At 47.9% G+C, this 18,244-nt stretch overlaps 1 protein-coding gene across 4 annotated transcripts; it reads left to right on the top strand.

Moving 5' to 3' along the window:
• The first annotated feature begins 487 nt into the window (after nucleotides 1–487).
• Nucleotides 488–17,106, top strand: IRF4 (interferon regulatory factor 4). 4 transcript variants are annotated; one of them, XM_032250116.1, is made up of 9 exons: nucleotides 488–559; nucleotides 1,766–2,051; nucleotides 3,526–3,712; nucleotides 4,543–4,631; nucleotides 5,292–5,433; nucleotides 6,990–7,097; nucleotides 9,570–9,923; nucleotides 13,094–13,206; nucleotides 15,219–17,106. In XM_032250116.1, the coding sequence occupies exons 2-9, from the start codon at nucleotides 1,836–1,838 to the stop codon at nucleotides 15,360–15,362; spliced, it is 1,353 nt and encodes a 450-aa protein (XP_032106007.1). In that variant the 5' UTR covers nucleotides 488–559; nucleotides 1,766–1,835; the 3' UTR covers nucleotides 15,363–17,106. The 4 variants fall into 4 exon arrangements, with proteins under 4 accessions (XP_032106007.1, XP_032106006.1, XP_032106009.1 ...); XM_032250115.1 differs by having other exon boundaries at nucleotides 5,289–5,433; XM_032250118.1 differs by lacking the exon at nucleotides 6,990–7,097 and having other exon boundaries at nucleotides 5,289–5,433.
• The last annotated feature ends 1,138 nt before the right edge of the window (nucleotides 17,107–18,244 follow it).

The raw sequence follows: 18,244 nt of genomic DNA, 5'->3' as shown, positions 1-18,244 counted from the left end.
CCGTCTTCGGTTACAAGCTCTGCAAAGCGAAGTCCCCTTCGCACCAGATTCCCGCTACTACACGCCTCCCATTTCCCGCCCTGGCCACATCGCTGCAGTTTAGCTGTTGCAGGTGATTGACTGGCCTCCTGTCAGGTCCTGGCGCAAAGGCGAGATTCGCATTTCACACCTCGCCCTTCGCGGGAAACGGCCCAGTAACAGTCCCAGAATCGGCGCGCGCCCAGCTTGGAGGTGCGCTCTCCGAGCGCGATGCGCGGCGGGTCGCCAAGGACGCGGGAACCCCAACCCGACCGCGGCAGATCCCAGCCTTCGCGCTGGCCCCGGGGTTCGCCCGTCCGGCTCCGGTTCTCGGCTTGCAAAGTCCCGCTCGCCAGTCCAACCCCCGGCCCCCTGCAGGACTCGTCGCCCTTCCCCGCCCCGCCCCGCCCCAGGCCCCGCCCCAGGCCTCCAGGCCCCGCCTTTCAAGTTCTATAAAGTTCCTCTTTCCCACCTCGCACTCTCAGTTTCACCGCTTGATCTTGGGACCCACCGCTGCCCTTAGCTCCGAGTCCCGGGCGAGGTAAGGCCTGGAGTCGGGCAGGAGGAGGGGTGTAAGGCTGATAACAGAGAGGACCTGGAGCGCGAACCAGAGGTTCGATCCCCAGGGCAACGCAGGGCACCCCGGCTCTGGAGTGGGAAGGGAGCGCGCCCGGTCCTGGAGCTCCGACTCCCACCCCATCTTCGCTGAGCCGGGAGCGCTCCCGAGGTCGCTACACGCTGGACGGGATGAGCTAACCGGACTGTTGGGGCCCCAGGAGTGGCTGAGGCGGGGCGGTCCAAGGCACCCACACAGGATGGCACACTTGCCTGCGAGGAACAGCCCCGACCCCGTGAACCCCAATCCCAGGCTCCTTTCCCTGCTCTTCGCTTTTAAGGGGCCCCAACTCACCGCAGCCTTCAGCGCCGGCGCTCACCCGCTGGCGGAGAAGGAGGAGGAGGAGCTCCACATCTGGGTCACTCGAGCCTTGCGTGCGATGGCCTAGCCGGCCTGGCGCGGTCCCTGCCGTCCAGGCAGCTGGCGTTGCCCTCTCCCGCGCACTCCCCTCCTCGGCCTCCCGGGCCTGCTCTGGGGTCCGGCGGACGCTCTGCGGGCGGAATCCCTTGCTACTGGGCTACAGCCCCCGCTGTCCGCCACTGGTTGTTTGCAGGGCCCAATTAATTCCCGCTAGCTAGGCAGGGATAGGGGTCCTATTCGGGACGAAGGGTCGGGATTCGAGCAGACAAAGCGGAGGGTGGAGGAACCCGGTGTTGCGCCTTGAACGCCTGGCGGCAGGCGGGGTCCCCAGCGCGTGGAAACTGACAGAGTCGCGGGAAAGGGGCGGGAAACTACTTGGGAGTGGGCGAAGAGAAGCGAGGCTGCAAGTGAGTGCCTACGGAGGGTCAGGAGGGATGGCGGCTGGGAGATGGGGAGAGAGTGCAAAGCCAGCGGCGCGCCTCTGGAGCCCTCGGGCTGCCGGTGCATTACCAGAGTGGAGAGGGGAGCAGGCGGGTGGGGGCCTTCTCGAGGCGGCTCTTGGAAGGCAGACGACTGTGCCCGCCCAGGGGATACGCCTGGGCCAGCCGCGAAGGTGACTCGTCCAGAGGGCCTTGGCGACCCTGACACGGCTCGCGCGTGCTTCGCAGCCTCAAAGACCCCAGGGCCTCGTGGTCACTGCCACACGGGATAGGGGGCTGGGTGCCCGGAACTCTGTGCCTCGTGGCTGAAGGGCAGCTCTCCTCCCTGCAGCGCAGCGCAGTGCACAGCAGAGCAGAGTGGGCGAAGGACCCCGGGCGCGGGCGCGGACGGCACGCGGGGCATGAACTTGGAGGGCGGCGGCCGAGGCGGAGAGTTCGGCATGAGCGCGGTGAGCTGTGGCAACGGGAAGCTCCGCCAGTGGTTGATCGACCAGATCGACAGCGGCAAGTACCCGGGGCTGGTGTGGGAGAACGAGGAGAAGAGCATCTTCCGCATCCCCTGGAAGCACGCGGGCAAGCAGGACTACAACCGCGAAGAGGACGCAGCGCTCTTCAAGGTCTCCGGCCCAGGGAGCCCGCGGGGGCGCGGCGGGAGGGCCCAGAGAGCCCGGGTTCCCCGGCGTTGACTCCGCGGCGAGCCCAGGGAACTGCGCGGGGTGGACGGGCGGGCGGCGGGAGCATCAGGTAGCATCGCCCGCAGCCACGGGAGGAAAGGAGGCCTCAGCTCTTAGGGTGCACAGGCCGGGAGCCGGGTCCCAGTCCTGAGCGCGTGGCGACTGCAGGGAGACTCCTGGAGGCTTGGTCCGGGGAAGGGCGGTCAGAAGCCTGAGGGTTCTCGGTTGTTGGTCTGTGTGTTCCCGTTTCCACGCAAGCCTCCCACCCTGCCTCCGGATCCGGGTCTGCCTCCTTCATCAATGGGTCTCCCTGTCTCTCTCCGTGCGTCCCGCGCTGGTGCGGCTGTCTCTGTTTCTCTTTCGCTGCTTTCTCTCTGAGTCTTTCTCTCTGCATGTTTTTCCTGAGGTCAGCCTCTCTTCACTCTCCTGCTAGCTCTTTTCGGGTGCTCCCATTTCTGTGTCTTTCTCTGTGTGTGTCTGTCTCTGCCTCTCTCTCTCTTTCCAAGTCTCTCTGGAAACATCCCTTGCATAGCTCTGAAACTCCGGCCTCTCTCTGGATCTGTCTCCCTTGCCATTTGCGTAAGTGCACACACGTGTGTACGTCTGTTTTCCCCCAAGGCAGTTTACCCAGAGAACTGTGCGTCTGGGCCCAGCCCCCACCTGTGGGCAGAGCAAGGGAAGGGGACTTCCTCCGGGAATTTGGTCTGAATTTGCTCTACGGTGCCTCAGCTGCGTGGCCATCCAGATGTCTCCTGTGGGTGGCAGCTCACACCACAGCTGTCCTTAGTCCTAGGCAAGCTCACCTCAGACACTGAGGAGGGTGGGTAGAGCCCCCTCCAGGAACCTCCGCATCTCAGTTTACCTTTTATAAACACCCAGAAAATGTGTGTCTTCAACTTGGCAGTGATAGGGTCCGAGATGGAAAATAATTTTCCTAGGGGATACCTGGGGTCTTTCCATTTGCATTTTGAGCAACAGTGTAAATCTGAAAGACCTGTGTATCATCCTTTCTTTTAGAAATACAGTTTCAAGATTCTTTGTAAAATATCTGTATTTTTGGTTGTGCATGGTGGCTGACACCTGTAATCCCAGCACTTTGGGAAGATGAGGTGGAAGGATCCCTTGAGGCCAGGAGTTCCAGACCAGCCTGTGCAACACAGTGAGACCCTGTCTCTGCAATAAATAAATAAATAAACAAAAATAGCTAGGCGTGGTAGTGAGCACCTCTAAGCCCAGGGCCCAGCTACGGCTGAGGTAGGAGGATCTCTAGAATCCAGGAGATCGCAGCTGCAGTGAGCTATGATCATGCCACTGCACTGTAGCCTGGGCAACACAGCAAGACTCTGTCTCTGAAAAGAAAACAAAAAAACTCAGATCCATATTTTGAGTTTTCATTCTCTTCATTCTTGACCGCCAGGCTTGGGCACTGTTTAAAGGAAAGTTCCGAGAAGGCATCGACAAGCCAGACCCTCCCACCTGGAAGACACGTTTACGGTGTGCTCTCAACAAGAGCAATGACTTTGAGGAACTGGTTGAGCGGAGCCAGCTGGACATCTCAGACCCGTACAAAGTGTACAGGATTGTTCCTGAAGGAGCCAAAAAAGGTAGGGGCTTTCCTGAATTAGGGTCACACAACAGAGGCAGCCAGATCCTTGAGGCCCCTTAACTTCATTCTGAGCATCACTTTCTAGCTTTCCTTTTGTGCTGCCTGACTGCCTTCTGCCTCACAGTCAAGCCCAGCCTCCTTGCCTGAGTTATGTGGGTCACAAGCTGAAATTCCTGTGGTGTTTAGCATAGGAGAGTTAATCACACTGTACACCTCAACATATATGGGTGTGTGTGTGTGTGTGTGTGTGTGCATTGAATATGTGTTTTCCAGTTAGTCTTAAAAGAAAAAGAAAATAACCTGGGTAACTTGTTAAAGCTTTGCTTATCTTAGAGTCTTCAATGAGTAACTATTTTGCAGAAGAGGAGTAATGAGTTACTATTCACGGTAAAACACTGTCAACTTTAAAAGTGTAACATGGTCAGCTGAGGTGCTTATTAAAAGTAAGCTTTCTGGACCCCTCTTTTGACGATTCTGACCAGTGTGTCTGGAAGAGAGCCCAGGAATTGGCATCTCAAAGAAATCCTTCAGGTGATCACTTGGGAAGCATCTAGCTGGTGGGGTCCTTTATGTCATGAGGCACATTCACATGCTGTCTGTCATGTATTCCTCTACCTGTCCTATACAACGAAGACCTTGAGGAAAAAATCAGTGTAATGGCATGAACAAATAACTTCCCAAGGGAGCTACTGAAAATTACCTTATTTGTCAACACCGTGTTATGCATTCTAAGAATTAAACACTTAGGTATTTTTACAAGATTTGACATTTAGTTAGGTCAGTTCCTGTTTTCACTTTGTGCCATTTCCCTTTTCCCCAAACACATAGGAGCCAAGCAGCTCACCCTGGAGGACCCGCAGATGTCCATGAGTCACCCCTACACCATGACAGCGCCTTACCCCTCGCTTCCAGCCCAGGTATGGTGGAGGGCACTGGGCACCCTGAGGGCAAGGCTGTGTGGACCAGCTGCCCACATGGCCAGAGAACCATAGCAGCCCAGACAACAGAACTTGCCATTTGCTGTGGCTAGTCCCAACAGCCCAGCAAAACCCCAGGTCACCAAATGAATGCTTCACTTTCCACAGGGCGCTGCTGTTGGTGTGGGTTTTAAGTAGGGGAGGGTCGGGCGTGTCTGCCTGTTGGAATATGCTTCTCAGGTCTTCTGGGAAACAGACCTTTTGTGGAAGTTGAAGATTTTGGAAGTAGTGCCTTATCATGTGAAACCACAGGGCAGCTGATCTCTTCAGGCTTTCTTGACGTGAATGACAGCTTTCTTTTATCCACTTTGGTGGGTAGAGGAAGGCAAATTCCCCTGTGGTACTTTTGCTGCCGGATTTAGCCATATGATGAAGCTTTACATAAAACAGGGAAACACTGTCTCCATTGTCCTTTTTGACCCTCTGTGGGTGTTTCCACCTAGTGTGATGAACGATTCATTCCAGTCTTTTCAGATGATGAAATGCTTCAGCTGTCAGCCTGAAAAGGGATTCCCTGAGGAGTTTGGAGGGTATAAGAGCACCCCCTGTCTCAGTGCCAGAGTGCTTTTCATCTCAGGCTCTCCTGTGCTCCTTTAGCAGGTTCACAACTACGTGATGCCACCCCTTGACCGAAGCTGGAGAGACTATGTCCCTGATCAGCCGCACCCGGAAATCCCGTACCAATGTCCCGTCACATTTGGACACCGCGGCCACCACTGGCAAGGCCCAGCTTGTGAAAATGGTAAGGGAGACACCAGAGCAGAAGAAACAGAAGAGCTAATCTGACTATGGGCCATGGTGAATCCTGGTTTGTCCCGGGCAGCACCAAAACTCTTTCCCCTTCTTGGAGGCTGTGTGTGCAGCTCAGGTGAGAGGAGGATTTTCTCAGTCCTGTGGGATGGTGGCATCCCAGAGCCAAGTTTACACTCAGGATCCATGCCAGGCACTGCCCTTCATGGGGTCTTATTTAAACACCACAGAGATCATTCCAGGCAGTGGAAAACAGCCCTCTTTTTATGTATATAGAGGAGATTGTGGAAGCTCATAGGAAGTAGAAATGCTGGGAGATTTTTGAGCTGGTATATTTCTCTTGAATTGTTGTGTGTTCATTGTTGTTACTCTTGGTATTAGAGGTGATACTAAAAACAGAATGCAAAAATACCATGGAAAACACATAAAACATCTCTACAAGTACCTACCTACGGTTGGGTCCCAGAGAAACTTGCTGATTCTGGATTAGATGTGGTCCCCTGCCCTCAGGAGTTCCCCAGACATCAAAACGAGTTCCCTCAGCAGGAGCACTCATTAGCTAGCTGCAGCAAGAATCTCGCAATGCTGTGCTGGATGCTGCAGAACTCAGGCTTTCAGGGCTTTTGAGTTAGTTACTTAAATAGGAGTCCTGAGATGGGTCAACACATTGAACCCTTTGGATGTTTTAGGAATATTTGTTCCTTCACAGTTTGGCCTTTTTTCCCAGTCATGTTCAGGCTGTCCATGGCTGCAGGTAGTGAAGAGGTGTACTGCTATTTAATGTTTGTATTGAGGGACATGTTCACAAAAAAGCTCAGAATTCAGTTGTGTTAGCTTTCTTGGAGGGATTTGCAGCAAGGGCTGGTGTCCAATATGGTAGTGGAGGAATCGGCTCACATAAAACTAGTTTTTGAAATTCAGACTTGTGTTCAGTGCTCTGGCTCTACGGGAAAGAGGCGATGCTTAGAAGTGTGCAAAATGATGGAATAGGTGGAGACATGTCTTGCAGCATTGGAAACACTAAAAGAAGCGGCAGCAGAATCAGGTGTTCGGTGCTACGTTCTTCCTCCGTTCATGTTTCACACATGTCTTCAGGACCATGGTTGTCTTCTCCCTAACCCACAAGAGGCAAGAAAAATAGACATAGTCTAAACAATTTGTTCATTTTTAATTGAGCTCTTTGGCACAAACTCATGTAGACCTGAGCTCTCAGCTCTGTTGTGAACCCGCTGTGTGAACAAGGACAAATCACATCATCTGTCTCTGAGCCCCAGTCTCCCTGGTGATCAGTTACAGAGAGAGGGCTCCGAGTTTCCTCCCAAAGCTGCGCCCTGGCTCATTTCTCCCTCAGCTTCCGTTTTCCAGCTGGTCCCCGGCTCATCTTTGCCTCACAAGAGTGCGCCTTGCTAGTCACTCGTGCTGGGCATGGGTGGGAAGGTGATTGGGCACCAGCCTCTTCCTTCCCAGGCTTCACACACACCCCAGGAAGACCTGCACTGCGTCGGACTCTCTGTCTAGACATCATCTGATTTCTATTTGCAAATGCAGGTTGCCAGGTGACAGGAACCTTTTATGCTTGTGCCCCACCTGAGTCCCAGGCTCCTGGAATCCCCACAGAGCCAAGCATAAGGTCTGCCGAAGCCTTGGCGCTCTCAGGTGAGTGCAGGGTTTGGTTCTGGATTCACCATAGGAGGCCAGCCTCTGCTGCCAGCGCTGTCATCTTTGGGCGGATTCAATGGGACTTTAGACTCTTGCTTTGCTCCCCCCTGGGGTCTGGAGTTGATGTAGACGCATCCTGTGCATGAGGTCACCAGAATGAATTAGGAGCAACATTGGAAAACTTAGCAATGAGAAGCCAGCTTGTGGTTCTGCTGCCAGTTTTAGCCACTGGCTTGAATGGAGTCATTTCAGCTTCTTCTCTGGCACCTCTCCAGATTTCTAGGAATGTACACACACTCCAGTTTCCTTCACCAAGGGCCCCTCTTCAGCCAATATTCTCACAATGTGAAACAATTGCTTCGAAGTATAGAAGGGCATCTCATTTTGCGAAGCTGATCATTCTTCCTGGTTCAGCCACAAAGTCCTCCTTCCCTGCTCCCTGGGGACATTAGTTCTGGTCCCTCATCTCTATAATGTTGATATGCCTCAAAGTAATGCATATTTTGATCTTCCTCTGAACTTTAATATAGCTTGCAAACAAATACGGAATCAATCTGATTTTTAAAGTTTTATTTAAAAAAAATTCCTGTACCATGGAGATCTTACCTATTATAAGGAAGGCACCTTTAAGCTTGCCAAGCATATGTGCCATATGTATATTTACTTTTTAGATAGTATTTTAGATTGTTTTTAAATGGGATTTGCATTTATATTAAAAACAGATAGTTAAGGTTTGCAATTCTTATCTTGCCCTCTGGCATCTTTAAAATCCAGTGATGAAAAATACTAACTAAATGCCGAGGGTCTCAGGGAGACGAGAGTTGCGACACTTTGGTTGCTCACAGGTGAGCTGGAGTTTCACCTGCCAGCCCTTTTGAGTTCTGAATGAGGCTTGCACCTTGTTTTCTGAGATGCTCATGAGTAACTGAGGATGCCCATTGGGAGGAGGTGCTTCTGAGCAGGAAGGCTTGTGTTTGTTTTTAGAAACTTTCAAACCCTTTTCTTGAACACCTAAGACTTGTGTGGGTGCTTGAAGAGTAGGAAATAAACAGCTATTTATATCTCTGCAACCTCGTGATTTCTGATGACATTAAACGAAATGAAACCTGCCCCGAGAATCACCTCGAATGGCCAACACCCACTCTCTTTGGGGCGCACTGTCTGACTCGTTCTCAGCCAGTATGTGGAAGCAGAGAATTGAGACTGTGATGTCGGTTAAGTCTCAAAACCTGCTATTGAGGAATAAGAGAGTTTTGTGGGTTTCTTTTTTTGGTATGCATAATACAGATTAATGATCAGCCATGAGCACATTTATTAGAGAACTGTGATTCCCATTGATGTTGGGGTCTCACACAGTTACCAGTGTCAGCCGCCTTCTGCCTGTGCTGCTCCCCTGCAGGCCGGCGGAGGAGCTTGTGCAAACCTAGCTTCATTATTTCAGCTCATGGGCGCTGTTTCAAGGAGGTTCCTGAAATCAGCAAAACATTTGTAAATGGATTCATCTTGTTTAAAGTTTCAGAGAGCACAGTTTTAGAGTTCTTTTCAAACTTAAGCACAAAGCCCGGTGGTAATTTCAGCAGACTTTACATGAACTTTAGAGTATTTTTTCTCATTGATTTCTTTCTTTTCACAAGAATTTTGTGATAAAAACACCACATAGCCGATGTGGAAAACTAATTTAAAAATCAGAAAAACAAAAATGAAAGATAAAAGCATCATATTCTACCACCCCAAAATCACCATTAAAGCCTCAGTGATTACCCTTTAATATGTATATGTGCATGTGTTTATATATAAATTATATAGACATATATAACTGAGCATCTGATTATATATGTAATTTGTATATATGTACACACACTTGGGTTTTTACCTAAATGATATCATGTTATTATTTCAGGGAACTTTCAGGTGTGTGGACAGACTTGCTTCCCTTCTGAAATACTGTTTTTTTTTTTTTTTTTGCTAGCAGAAATTAAACTTAGGGTTCATTTCCTCCAAAGTAAAAACTGATTTACGTAAAGATTAATTTTTGTTCCATGACACATGACTTAAATGTCATCACCACTGTCATCATCATTCACAAATAAGACTTAGTAAGTTCTTAATAGTGATGCTCTCTCAGTTCAACTTATTTTTCAAGAAAAATTAATGAAAGGTACACTCCTCCCTTAAAAAAAGAGTCTTTGGCTACATGTAATTGAAATATGCTAGCTTTAGACAAGTTAAATGGGTTTCTTCCCACGGGACTTCACTAAGTGTTGACCAAGCTCGAGCTGCCTATGGCTGTCTGGGGGACACAAGGGCGCACGGCGTTTCCCAGGCCTCCTTGATGCCGGAACCTTGTGCTTCTCCATGGAGCATGTGGGACACTAGAGTTCCACCACAGGTGCTTGGCTCTGTGGAGCCACTGGCCTCGAGGCAGTGTCCTTGGCCCCCAGCACTGACTCCGGCGCCCTGTGTTTGCAGACTGCCGGCTGCACATTTGCCTGTACTACCGGGAAATCCTCGTGAAGGAGCTCACCACGTCCAGCCCCGAGGGCTGTCGGATCTCCCATGGACACACCTACGACCCCAGCAACCTGGACCAGGTCCTGTTCCCCTATCCAGAGGACAATGGCCAGAGGAAAAACATTGAGAAGCTGCTGAGCCACCTGGAGAGGGGTGTGGTCCTCTGGATGGCCCCGGACGGGCTCTATGCGAAAAGACTGTGCCAGAGCAGGATCTACTGGGACGGGCCCCTGGCGCTGTGCAACGACCGGCCCAACAAACTGGAGAGAGACCAGACCTGCAAGCTCTTTGACACGCAGCAGTTTTTGTCAGGTAAGGCTCCTCATTATCTGTTAGAATGGAGGTGGTGATGGCTCGCCTACCATAGGGGTCAGAAATGACAGGGTCCTTCATCCTAGGCTGAAGTCTTCCCTCTGTGGACTCTGGTGCCCACCGGCATTGACCCCAGTAGAGATCTGTCTGGCTCTGTTGTGGGCAGAGAGTCCGGAGCACAGGTGGACTGTGGCTCAGGCTGTACCTTTGCAATTCTGGTTTTCAACAAACAGTCACACGTCTTAACACAGTTCCATTATGTTGCACTATGATCTCAACAAACATGTCTGCTGATGTGATGGCTCTTTCCAGGTTCCCAGAGAAATCGTAAAGGTTAGAAGCTTATTATTAACGTTCTTGGTTGTCAGATGTGTCACCCTCAGGCAGATGCCACCCCACGAGTGGGATGGAGGGTGGAGTGGACTGAACTGATTTTGCACAGGGAAGGTTCCAGTAGAGTGCTTTGAGTCGGCTCTGTGATACGAACGTTTCTAAGCATATTTTTCAGAACTAGTGAGTTTTGTTTTCTACTTTGGATTTCATGACAATTCCATAAGCCTCTGGCTGGCTTCTGTGACGCCCCTGGCCCTGTCATGCACAGTGCCCTGGAGGCTTCGTGGAGTCGTTGAGGTGGAAGGAGCCTCCCGAGTGGAAGGGAGCTGTTTACCCGCCAGCTCACTGCCAGCTCTTCCTCTGTCTCTTCCTAGCCCTGCCTCTTCCTGAACCCCTTCACAAACTCCTGTGTCTTTGATTTTTCACATGCCTCCCCGTTTCCTGAAAGTGCTTCTTCATTCAACTGATTAAAATAAAAATATGACGCATCTATGTGCTCTGGCACTGTTGACATGTGCTCATACTTTTGGGTGTAAGTGGCCCATCTTTTTGTAAACTTATCCAAATTATCTTTTGGTGCCCACAGCAAATATGTCCCTAGGTAACTTAGCTTCAAGCCAGGTGTGTTGGCTCATGCCTGTAATCTCAGCACTTTGGGAGGCCAAGGTGGGCAGAGCACTTGAGGCCAGGAGTTTGAGACCAGCCTGGCCAACATGGAAAAACCCTGTCTCTAGAGAAAAAAAAAAAAAAAAAAAAAAAAAACCAACAAAACAAAAATTAGGAGGCCGAGGCACACGAATTGCTTAAACCCGGGAGGCAGAGGTTGCAGTGAGCTGAGATCGCACCACTGTGCTCCAGTTTGTGGGACAGGGCCAGACTCTGTCTCAAAAAAAATAAAAGCAAAGAGAAAAGATAACCAAGCTTCACAGAGGCTGACAATAGGAAGAGGGAGAACTGTGCTGTTCCCCGAGGCGGTGGCAGGTGTCTCATTCTAAGTGGCAGAAGTATCCCCAAGCCCCAGTCAGGGCGGCCCCATCCTTTTTGGGGTTGGGCATAGTGTTCATGGGGGACCAAGGAACTTGAAGGGCAACTGTGGGGACCCCCATCAGCATCTCCTGTGTCTGCTTTGGGATCTGGAAGAGCTCACATGGGACAGGAAGACTGAAGTCCAGTGGGTCTGGATTTCTGAAGACTCTGGACCTCGGTGCCTCACAGGGTGGGGGCTTTCTAATGAAGGTGTCACAAGGAACTGGCACTGGCCTCTCTGAGTGCCTCTTGCCAGGCATTTTTAGGGAAGTAGAGCCTCCATGGTGACTAAGCGACTCAGTGCTGGAAGGTGCACTTTGAGTCACAGGTGCACTGCGTGAGAGACAGCACAGGCAGGGCGGACGCTTGTGAGAGTCCTTCGGCTGCAAACTCACATGCCTAGAACTTACTATTAATCTGTGAGCAAGAGCTAGTCTTGGCTTTTATTCCTTCCTCTGTAACCAAGGGCTGTGCTCTTTGCCCACTGCAACCTCTCACCTCAAAGTGTTCACTGAGGTTCAAGGAGGATGCTGTGAACGTAAAAACAGCAGCCGTGCCGACCAGCTTCTGCATAATTAAGCATTCCCATCAAATGCTCTCATGGTATCTAGGGTTGGAGGCACGCTTTTTCAGAGAATTGTGCCAGCTCCCCACTCTGATTAGCCTGTGTAGGTGTTGTCTCAGATCACGGTGAATGTAAATGTATTTTACACATTCTGACTAAGTCGTTTGGGTTTGATTTGAATTCTGGAAAAAAAAAAAGCAGGAAGTCAAATAGTTCTGTGAGTTAGCTAGAAACTTGTGTTCAGTTGAAGAGAACAGTGGAGATCTCTGATATCTCCCCATTCAGGGTCTGTGCAGGCACTAGGGACAGCCCCCTGGGTGCGGCCGAGGGTGTGTATCTGATAAGGACGCATCTGTTCTGCAGAAGCTTTAGCAGCTCCTGTGTCAAATCGTTTCTTTTGCGGGCATGACCTCTTACTGTAGGTACAGACAGAAGATTCGTCTCGTGTACGCGAGAGGCGGCATGGGCTTAAAGTAACGGGGTGAGGGCACGCCTTCCCAACAATGTTCCAGTCCATTTCGCATCTTTTGGGTAGGCATGGTGGCTTCGGGATACATATGTATATATCCACAAGGGGGAGGTGGGGCAGGGGCTGCCCTGCTTCCCTACTCGTGTCAAGTTACTATTCTGTCCCTGGAGACAGGCAAGAAGCCGACTCAGAGTTACACAGCTCAGAGCTTAGGCACAGCGACGGAAGGACACAGCTGTCGATGGCTGCTGCTCAGTCACCACGTTGACGTTACGTATTTTCTGCGATGCCTGAGTTCTGTGGATGTCCGCAGTAGCTCAGATGCTGGGCTCTGTAGTGATGGGATGAGGTTTTAAAATTATCCTGGGATGTCAAAACATTCTAATTTTTTAAATGAAAATCTGTCCGTGGCAAAATTGGTCTTTTGCCATTGCGTGACTATGTTTCTTGTTCTTTCTCTGCCAGCTTCACTGTGGTATGCTACCTTTTGAATCTTCATGGGTCCAATGCTGTAAAGCAGTCTTCTAAAGCTGTTGACTAGTTCTCCTTGAAGAATCAAGGGAGACCGAGGGCCCTGGGGGAAAAGCATCCATATGAACGTATATATGCTATTTTGTATGTGGGGTGTTCACATCAGGAGCCCTACTTGGGGAAATAAAGAGTGCTCATTTCTCTTGCAGTGTTCAGAATCACAGTAAGCTCTTGCTTCCTGTTTAACCTGGTGTGTTTGGTGATAAGGGTTTCTGAACATGGTGTTTTTCTTGTGGGCTTCTGCAGAGCTGCAAGCGTTTGCTCACCACGGCCGCTCCCTGCCAAGATTCCAGGTGACTCTGTGCTTTGGAGAGGAGTTTCCAGACCCTCAGAGGCAAAGAAAGCTCATCACAGCTCACGTGAGTCCTCAGTTACACTCGTACTATGCACACAGGCTTCCTGTTCTTTATAAAGAGCAGAGTCTCATTTAGAAAAGTCCCAAGTGAAAAGTAAATGTCAAACGACCTGGAAGAATAAGCGCAACCCTTAAAGTGGTGAGGAAGGAAGCGTGGTCCAGTGAGCAGCAGTGTGGGGACCCATGTGCTCCTCCCAGACTTGAGATCTACTCATCAAAGAACCAGGGAGGACAGCCCCAATGGAGGGTCCCACCCTCCCCATCTTTTTTGTTTTTCAGGAAAGTTGTCATATTTCCATTTTATGGGAATCGAAAAAGAGTGATGGTGAAAGCTGCCCTTTAAAATTCTCCATGTTAAGACTGCTTGGAGAATGCTATCTAGCTAGTGGATCTTCAATCAGTGGAAAAGCTTTTCCCAGATGGGAAGCTGTCCATTCCTTGGAGGCCTTTTTTACGTCTCTGGAGATGTGTCCTAGCACCTGTTTTATTTCTGGAATTTTAGAAATTATTTAATCATTGGGTATATGATATTTCAAAGATGCTAAATGTTTCAAGGAATTCAAGTAGCTCAGAGTCGCATAATGGTCTCTAGCATAGTTCAGGATGGGTTCAACTGTGGCAAGTCATGCTAAAGGGTTAGGGTTAGGATTTGGGTTAGAGTTTTCTTTTTTATGAGAAAATGTTTCTGTAGATAAGATGAAGCATTACTTTGCCATACAAAACAGAATCTTTAACCCTTAAGACTTTTGAATTTGAAAACTTCACATTGCTACAAACTTGCAATTGTTATTAATAGGCTTGGATAGTGAGCAATACCAGATAAACTTACACCCCATCGCATCAAAATTCCCATCAGATTCTAGGTCTGATGTCATTTCTCATTGAGAACTGAAATGAAATATGATTTAATCTTGAACATACAACCCCCCCTTCTTGATTTTAAAAACAAAGACCGACCAACCAATATATAATCCCATAGACTCAGGAGTTTTCTCATGAGTTCTCTCCAGTGATTGACTTAATAATTGATGTGATTGTTGAAATAATAACTGATATGTTGTTAACAATAGGAATTGCCAAATTACTGAATAAACTTGGCATTGATAAGCAGCATTTAAGAAGCTGATGATCAGCTATCACATCAATCTAATTTTAAGGGTGACTTGTATGCAAGTTCTGGTCCTCTAAGTGAGGCAAAGATGGATCCCAAGATGATCCCTCATCCTAAAGACAAAGCTGTGTGGTCCATAATATGAATAAACACACTTGTACACCTATGAGTTCCACTTTTAAAAATTATTAATTAATTTCAGGTACTTACATAGGAGTTTTGCTTAGGTCGTTATATATAAAATACAAACTCTAATAGCATGATTGATGGAGAGCATTCAGCTTGCCTTAGATGCTGTCAATTCAGGAAAAGCTGAACATCAAGGTGTTTAGTTTTGTCTCGTTTTGTTTTATTTGGTGAGTGTGATCCGTGCTAATAACCAGACAGGATAAATTTGAGCCCAATTAACTTCTTTTTTCCCGCAATAGTAGTAGTGTTGTTGTTGAACTTTATTTTCTTTTTCTTTTATCTCTGGTTTAGAATTATACAGATTACCTAGAAAGCAAATCATTCAGGATGAGTTCCTTGTTTCTTTCAAACTGCAGTTGTGGAAAAACAAAATCATTGGTCAAGATGACCCTGCAGATGACCTCAGACTTCCTTTTAATTTGATCACTTTACTTGATTTGATTCAGTTTTAGTTAAATGTACATTTTAAGTGGCAGTTGATTTGAAAGTAGCAGTTTTAACCCAGAATTAAGTAGCTTTGTCCACTTCTTTACAGGTTGATCTATGGAAGGACTAACAAAAAATTCCTTCTTTAGATGGCTCCAAATATGTTTTAATGTGTTCTAGCACGTAACTTTGGGCTTCCCGTTACTGTCTCCTTAGAATCTGAGTGCTATTTAATAGTGAGCCAGTTGCAGGATATCTCAGTAATGTCTTTTTAAAATCTCTTATTAAAGGTAGAACCTCTGCTAGCCAGACAGCTGTATTATTTTGCTCAGCAAAACAGTGGACATTTCCTGAGGGGCTACGATTTACCGGAACACATCAGCAGTCCAGAGGATTACCACAGATCTGTCCGCCATTCCTCCATTCAAGAATGAAAAACATCAAGACGAATGATTTTTTTTTTCTTTTCTTCTTCTTCTTTTCTTTCTTTCTTTTTTTTTTTTTTTTAATTTTTTTTTTCACAAGGTCTTGCTCTATTGCCCAGGCTGGAATGTAGTGGCATGATCTCGGCTCACTGCAACCTCTGCCTCCCAGGTTCAAGAGAGTCTCCTGCCTCAGCCTCCCTGGTGGCTGGGATTACAGGTGTGAGCTACCGCCACCGCACCAGCCCAAGGCAAATGATTTTCATTGTAAATATTTGACTTTGGTGGAAGCGTGTAATTGACTTCACTCTTGCTGTTTTAAGGAACTCAGAAGTGGAGATTTCAGTTCAGCAGTTGAGGAGAATTGCCGAGAGACATGAATGAAAAATCAGTGACATCTGATTGGCAGATGAGCTTATTCTAAATGCAAAGGTGGTTTTGCATTTCTTGTGTTCCATAGACTGCCATCATTGATGATCACTGTGAAAGTCGACCAAGTGGTGTTTACATTTACTTAAATGTCCTCTTAAATCTCAGCTTGTTGTAGATTAGGTCTTGTTGGAAGACTGAGCAAACTTGCCTTTCAGTATCAACCACTGACCAGTGTGATGACTGCTCGTAGATATATCTGCACCATTTCTCAGGGAAGTAAGGTGTAAATTGAAGAAGACTTGCCCACAAAAGAAATGTATTAATGTATGTAGGAGCTGTAGTTTTTGTGGAAGTCGCTTGCTGAGTGGAGGAAACGCAATCTGTGATGGAAGCTGTGCCTGTAGCTGTGGGGAGGCCCATTCCCCACCTGCCAGTGGTTTCCTGGTATGGGCCACTCTGCCCTGCTGTCTCCCATTGGCTTTCTCTCCTTGGCCTTCCCTGGGCGCCAGCGAGTAAACTTCCTATTTCCTTGAGCCAAAAAACACAGGGCTACTCTGGAACGAGGCATTTTTGTCTTATATAATCAGGTGATGGTTAACTTTTCTTGTTTCTTTGTTTTTTTCTGTCTCTCATTGTTTAGAAATGCAAAAATTCTTCTCCTAAAGAAGAAATTAAGGAACATTTGTCTTAATACTTGGACTGTCCATGTACTAAGCCCTTTGTTCTTCTGCTAAACCCTTCTGTCCACATACTAAGTTATTTGTTTCCCTCCTCTGAGCCACTCCCCTCTGTTTGTTTGGCTGTCCAGTGTCAGCCATGGCGACACTAAAGGAGGAGGAGGAGCCGGGGACTACCAGGCTGGAGAGCAGAACAAGGCCAGGACCCGCCACGTGAAGCAGGATGGAAGCTGACTGCGGAACTGCACATTCAGTGGGCTGTTTCTGCTTATTTCATCTCTTCTATGCTTCCTCCTGCCAGTTATAGTTTGACAGGGCCTTAAAATTACTGGCCTTTTTCCATATGCATCTATTTATAGAATCCCAAAGACCTCCACTTGCTTAAGTAAACCTGATTACTTACATTTTTGTGGTTTTGAGAAAGGACAGCAGTGTAGACTGGGGCGTCGCCTCCAGGGTGCTTCTCATACTGCAGGGTATTTACTATTACTCCCAGCATCAGCAGAAGATTGCAGAGCTCTCAAATGTGTGCTCCTGCTCATCTAACCAATAATTTAGATTCATTCAACAAGCACATAGTAAGCGCCTGTTGTATCCCTACATTACACAGGTTTCAGCCTTTATCAGGCTTAATGAGCATGAAACACTGACACATCATTTTTTAATGTTTAAAACGGGTTTCTAATATTAAAGTCATAATGTGTCAACTACAGAAAATACAAACAGTAGAGAAGAACAAAAAATAAAAAGCATTCTCCTTTTTTCCCAGCCCAAATTCTCCTCTCTAAAATGGTTTCCACAAAAAAGTGTTTATTCTTCTAACACATTTCACTTTTTTGTAAATATACATAAACTTAAAAAGAAAACCTGACGGTGTCATCTCGCACACAATTTCATGCAGTGCTCCTTGTAGCTGACAGTGAAGATTTACCTCATTCTGCTCAGAGACCTTGCTATGGACCTCTGCTACCACCTACTCAGTAGATTTTGACCTTTCATGAGCCACACAACGCAGATATGTATTGGGCAGCAGACTGTGTTTCGTGAACTGCAGTGATGTATACATCTTATAGATGCAAAGTATTTTGGGGTATATTATCCTAAGGGAAGGTAAAGATGATCTTAGGAACTGCTGTTTCACGGGGCCCTTGCCTGTGACCCTCTTCGCTGAAGAGTATTTAACCCCACACGGCACTTCAAAGAAGCTCTCTTGGAAGTCTGTCCCAGGAGCATCCATCCTGTCCTCTTAATTCTCCAGCGGATGCTCCATTTCAATTGCTTTGTGACTTCTTTTTCTTCTTCCTCTTCCTCTTCCTCCTCCTCTTCTTCTTCTTCTTTTCTTCTTCTTCTGCTTTAACAGCAGAGCTGAATTTTCTGGAAAATGCTTGTTGGCTGGGGCTACTACCTCTTATCTTTATATCTATGTGACTGTTAACTGTTTTTTTTTTTTAATTTTGAGTGATCCAGCATATGACCTAGGGAATGAACTAGATATGAAATGCCCAGGGTTGGAAATCCTAGCACATGTCTCAGCACTCTGCAAAGGAATGGCTTCCTCATTCCTTCTCTTGATAAAGTGGAATTGGCAAACCAGAATTTAGTTTGGACTCAGTGGACAATGCTTTTGAAGAGTCTGGGGACTGGTTATGTTAAAGAGCATTGGGGCACATTGAAAAAATGTATGTGTCTCCCAGGTGCATTTCTTGGTTTATGTCTTGTTCTTGAGATTTTGTATAATTAGGAAAACCTCAAGCAGTAATTAATATCTCCTGGAACACTATAGAGAACCAAGTGACTGACTCATTTACAACTGAAACCTTGGAAGCCCCTCAATCCCCAGTGGAA

This window comes from Sapajus apella, unplaced genomic scaffold (assembly GCF_009761245.1).
Source record: "Sapajus apella isolate SASKATOON/1434 unplaced genomic scaffold, GSC_monkey_1.0 scaffold70, whole genome shotgun sequence".
Taxonomy (NCBI): Eukaryota; Metazoa; Chordata; class Mammalia; order Primates; family Cebidae; genus Sapajus; species Sapajus apella.
The sequence above is the reverse complement of the archived record's forward strand: the minus strand, read 5'-3'. Positions and strand labels throughout refer to the sequence as shown.

Coding starts and splice junctions, on each gene's coding strand:
- IRF4 (XM_032250115.1), top strand. CDS start 1,836: ATGAACTTGGAGGGCGGCGGCCGAGGCGGAGAGTTCGGCATGAGCGCG. Junction 5,434..6,989: donor AGGCCCAGCTTGTGAAAATG/GTAAGGGAGACA, acceptor TTGCAAATGCAG/GTTGCCAGGTGACAGGAACC. Junction 9,924..13,093: donor CACGCAGCAGTTTTTGTCAG/GTAAGGCTCCTC, acceptor GGGCTTCTGCAG/AGCTGCAAGCGTTTGCTCAC.